The 4,526-nt window shown below is 58.6% G+C and overlaps 1 protein-coding gene across 1 annotated transcript in view; it reads left to right on the top strand.

Moving 5' to 3' along the window:
• ERI3 (ERI1 exoribonuclease family member 3) overlaps window positions 1-4,526 on the top strand; it is a 132,524-nt gene that overhangs the window by 87,851 nt on the left and 40,147 nt on the right. The window contains exon 6 of the mRNA XM_009287293.2: window positions 2,562-2,661. Coding sequence (XP_009285568.1) covers window positions 2,562-2,661 — 100 coding nt within the window. The remainder of the gene's footprint in view (window positions 1-2,561; window positions 2,662-4,526) is intronic.

Here is a 4,526-nt window from a genome sequence, read left to right as displayed (position 1 = left end):
CCGCCGGCCACAGCCACCCCGGCGGGCTGGGGAGCCCTGCGTTGGGGAGCCTCCGGCACTTTCTGCCTCCCTTTAACAGTCAGAAGAAGAACTTTCCTGTTTAAAGATTAAACGTTGTCTTTAAATATTAAATAGCAAAGCTCCTTGCTCTTGATTGCGTGGCTGCTGCTGGCAGGCGGCTCAGAATTGCCAATTTTAATTAAAAAACTTTGTTTTCCAACGCAGCCTAGCGATGGCTCCTCCTCCCAGCCGGGGCTGGCTGGCCTCTCCCCTGGCCTGCCTTCATCTCTGCCTCTCTGCCGGCATTTCCCTCTGCCTGCAGCAAAGTGACGGTCCCTGCCAGCCCTGAAGTGTGAGTCTGGGGCTGATCAATGCCCCTGGCACTTCCTTCCAAAACCCCAGGAAAAACAATTAAAACCCGATCGATACTGCAGGCAGCTTTGAATATGCATAAGTGCACACTTGACCTTCAGTGGTCAGGCCAACTGCCACCCGGGCTGCTTAGCTAGTTTGCTCAGGTATTGCTGCTGTACCGAATGACCTTGATTAGGAAAGCAAAACGCAATGCAAAGATGGGCCCCGTGCTGATCCTGGGGCCGGGGCACACGCCGACAGCTCCCTGCTGACGTGGCTGCTGTGGGGCTGGGGGAGGCAGGCTGGGGTTGGCACTAGAGCCCAGCTGTCAGGAGCTTTCCAGAGCTGTCCCCATGGCTTTCCCAGGATCTTGCCAGCCTCCCGCTGTGCTCCCTCGGTTGCTCCTGGCCAGGGTCCGAGGGATGTGTCTGGGCTGGGAAGGCAGCCTGCGATACGGTAGCTCAGAGCCTGCCTTGCCCCAGTGCAGGGACAGCCCTGCTCCCTTCCTGTCCCATGCATCCTCCCTCCAAAGTGTGCGGGGACACCCCTTCCCCAGGGATGCCCCCCACTGCCGGTGATCCCAGGCCTGGATCTGCTGGTGCTGAGCACGGGGACCTTCCTGCGCTTTGCCTGGGCTTGCTTTTTGGGACAGAGCCCAGGAGAGGGAGCCACACGTGGAGCCGCTGCTGCCATCACCCAGGGCCACCCAGTAGGTGGGTGGAGGGGTCCCATCCTGCACCCTGACCCCCCGGCTCCCCCCTGCCCCACGGCCAGCCAGCCTGCATCCCGGCCACAGCGATGAAGATACCAGAGCATGTTTGTTGAAGGCAAAGGAAACCTCCCCGTTGTGTACACAAAGTGTAATTTCAGTGAATTATGCATAGACTTAATTAGGAGTTTTAATTGCTAATCATCTCCCAACAGGATTAGCAATGCTGTCTATTAATTATCTGTGGAGCCCTCTGTTTTGCTAAGGCAGGAGTAACAAAGCAGCATGAATGGTTACGTAGGCCAGTAATAAATTAACTCCCCCAAGCCCCATAGCTCCCGGGGGGCTGCTGGCAGCGAGGGCTGCTGGCAGCGGGGGCTGCGTAGGGGCTGGCCCTGCCCGTGCCAGGCAGAGCAGCAGGTAGTGGAGGCAGAGGGACTGGCAGCAAGTCCCTGTGGCAGGCAGGTGGGTGGTGGGCTGGGGGGGGACCGCTCAGCTCCACTTGCCCAGTTCGGCCCCGTTCTCGCTGCAGAGAGCATCTCCCCCGGTGTGCCCAGCCCATGGAGGGTGTCAGCAATGCCCCACTGCGCCGTGGCCGCGGTTAGCGATGATCCCCGCTGTAGGAGGGAGACAGGGGCTGCTGGATTGACCTGATCTCATCTGGGGACAATGGCCCTCACGGCAGCAGAGATAGCGCCGGCATGAGCGACGCTAAGCCCACGCACCCTTCTTACTGCTCACAATGCAGCACTGAGCTTAATTCCTCAAGATGAAGAAGATACGTGGTTGTCAGGCTGTAATTACAGCCGTGCGTGTGACATGGAGGCCCGTCTGCTTTCACGTTTGTGTTGTCCAGTGGGTTTTTGTGCTGCTCGGGCTCCTGCCTGCCTCGCTCCTGCTGGGAGCCCTGCCGGGGGACGCAGCAGGGACGGAGCCGGCTCCCTCTGGCCAGGCTGTGGGCTCTGTGCAGTGGGGTGAGCAGTGCTGGCTCCCGGTGATGGAGAGTCCCAAGGCAGCTGGGGCTCTGGGGATGGAAAGGAGAGGGGAGGCTGGGAGGGCTGTGCTTGCCAGAGGGGAAGGGGGCTGCCGGCCCCCTGCAGACTCCTGCTGACCCCATCCTTGGGGGGGATGATGTTGGAGCAACCCAGGGACATGTGGGATGAGCTCACAGCTGCCAGCTCGCCCCAGCATGGCAAAGGTGGACTCAGTTGATGCTGATCTGGCACAGTGGCCAGCAAACCTCGTCAGGGTTGTCACCTGTACGAGGACAGGCCCTGGACACCTCTTCTCTGAGGAGCACCAGGTGGGACAGGCCAGGGTGAGGGTGCTTTGTGCAGGTGGCTCCAGGAGAGCTGCTGCAAGGGCGATGCACGGGTCTTCACTGAATGCGGCAAACACAGACCCACGCCAGCCCCGGGAGCAGCCAGGCCTGGGCGAGTACAAAACATGTCTGCACATGGGCTGTGCACTGGTCTGACTCTCTGCTTCTCTCTTCCAGGCGTACAGCTTTGCCATGGGGAGTTGGCCAAAGAACGGGCTCTTAGACATGAACAAAGGACTGAACCTACAGCACATAGGGAGGCCTCACAGCGGGATAGGTGAGTGATGCTGCCCTGCACCCTTCCCATCCCCACGGCTGCTGCTACGGGTGTGCGGGACATGCCTCAGCTCCGAGAGCTGGTCCAGGCTGGGGTGCTGAGAGCCAGCCAAAGGGCTGTGGGGTCTCTGGCTGGTGGAAGGGATGAAGATGTGCCAGGACAGGATTGGCACGCAGGATGAGCTCTTGGTCCCTGGCACATCCCAGCGTGGCAAACACACCTGCCTGTCCCTCTGGCCAGGGAGCTGCTCCCCTCCTCAGCTGCTCTGGCAATGCTTGGGCTGGGGGTGGATGTGGGCAGCACCAGGGCTCACACGGTGCCTGGAGCACAGGGTGGGGGTCCGCAGGCTGGGCGGGATGCTCTCCCTGTTGGGCCAGTCCTCCAGCTGCTCTGGATGCTGTGTTCGTCCTTGGAAAGGAGGCTCTGCCAAGCAGTGCAGCCTCGGGAGCTGGCTGGAAACGTGCTGCAGAGTGAAGATGCATGGCCCCAGCTGGTGAACGGAACCATCGTCCCGTTTGCTCACACGTGTGATGAGCTTCATGGTCCTGCAGCCTGCTCCAAGGTAAACAACTGAGACTACCGTGCACAGTGGCAGAGCTCCATGTTTCCCCTAGCTCCTCCACACCGGGGATCAAAGTGATATGAGGAGGGAGACCTGGCCCAGGACACTGAGGCCATATATCTGCCTGCTGCCTAACACTGGGGGCGCAGAGCTGGAGCAGCAGCAGGCTGCAGTATGGGCTGGAGCTCAGATTTACTGCACTGTAGGCAGAGCTGTAAACTCAGGGCTGCATCGCTCTTGCCTGTCTTGTTTCTACGTGGGGCGTTGGATCACCTCTTGGAGACCAGCAGTCAGGTGTTCCCTCTGCCTCCCAGCCCTTCATCCACAGTGACTTGTGAGCATTAAAGTTTGCAAGGAGGTAAGATTTACTTGGAAAAGTCACCAGCTACCTGGGCCTTGAGGAGCCTGTTTAATATTGTTTCACGACTCTAACCATTAAACTCTCCAATCAATCCAAGTTAAGGAGATGAATTATTTAAAGCTCACCAGCTTTTAATTAGCAAGCTCCTTTTGAACTATGGATCTGGTTGCATTATTGACGGAGGTAGCATTAAAATTTGCTTCCTTGCCTGGGAGCAGATTTGCCTTGCTTGTGTGCCATGTTGGGGGGATCACAGGGAAGGAACGGGGACTGCAGGCATTGTGTGTGCATGTCCTGCTCTGGGGGCTTGGGCTTTTCCTAGGGTCTCCTGGGGGATGCAGGGTTGGTTTGTGCCTCGTCTTTCCTCATTTTATTTATGGCAAGAGCTCTCTGTTGCTGTCATCTCTTACTCTGACAAAGCGTCTCCAGCTCTGGAGTATCATCTGTCTGCCATTGGTTTCTGCCCGTATTTATCTCAGTGCTGTTTTCTTGCACAGGTGTCTCTACCTGATGGAGTTCAGAGGGATGCTGTTCGTGTCCCTCCCCACTCCAGTCCTTTAGGAGGGTTTTGCTTCTTCATTTCTGCCAAACTTCCTCCATGGGGGAGCGTTCCCGGCTCCCCTCAGTACAGGGTGAGCCATGGGCGGATTGCACAGAGAAGCAGCGTGTCAAGGCCCAGCAGCCAGGCTCCCTTCTTGCAGCGCTCCGTCCCAGTGGCAGACCTGCCTTTCACATGCTGTTGGGAAGGGGGTCTACGTGGGTGCTGTGAAGGATGCCAGGCCAGCAGTGTGATGGTCTCCATCTCCCTGGCACCGCCAACGGTGCACATGTGCCCTGTGTGTTGCAGCCTGCTGGCTGCTCCATTTGGCCTGGGTCCAGAGCAGCTCTGCCCTGGGCGTCTGTGATCCTCTGCCCACCTGCAGAGGCGGGAGACCACGACAC

The sequence above is a fragment of the Aptenodytes forsteri genome, unplaced genomic scaffold (genome assembly GCF_000699145.1).
Source record: "Aptenodytes forsteri isolate BGI_AS27 unplaced genomic scaffold, ASM69914v1 Scaffold119, whole genome shotgun sequence".
NCBI lineage: Eukaryota > Metazoa > Chordata > Aves > Sphenisciformes > Spheniscidae > Aptenodytes > Aptenodytes forsteri.
The sequence above is the reverse complement of the archived record's forward strand: the minus strand, read 5'-3'. Positions and strand labels throughout refer to the sequence as shown.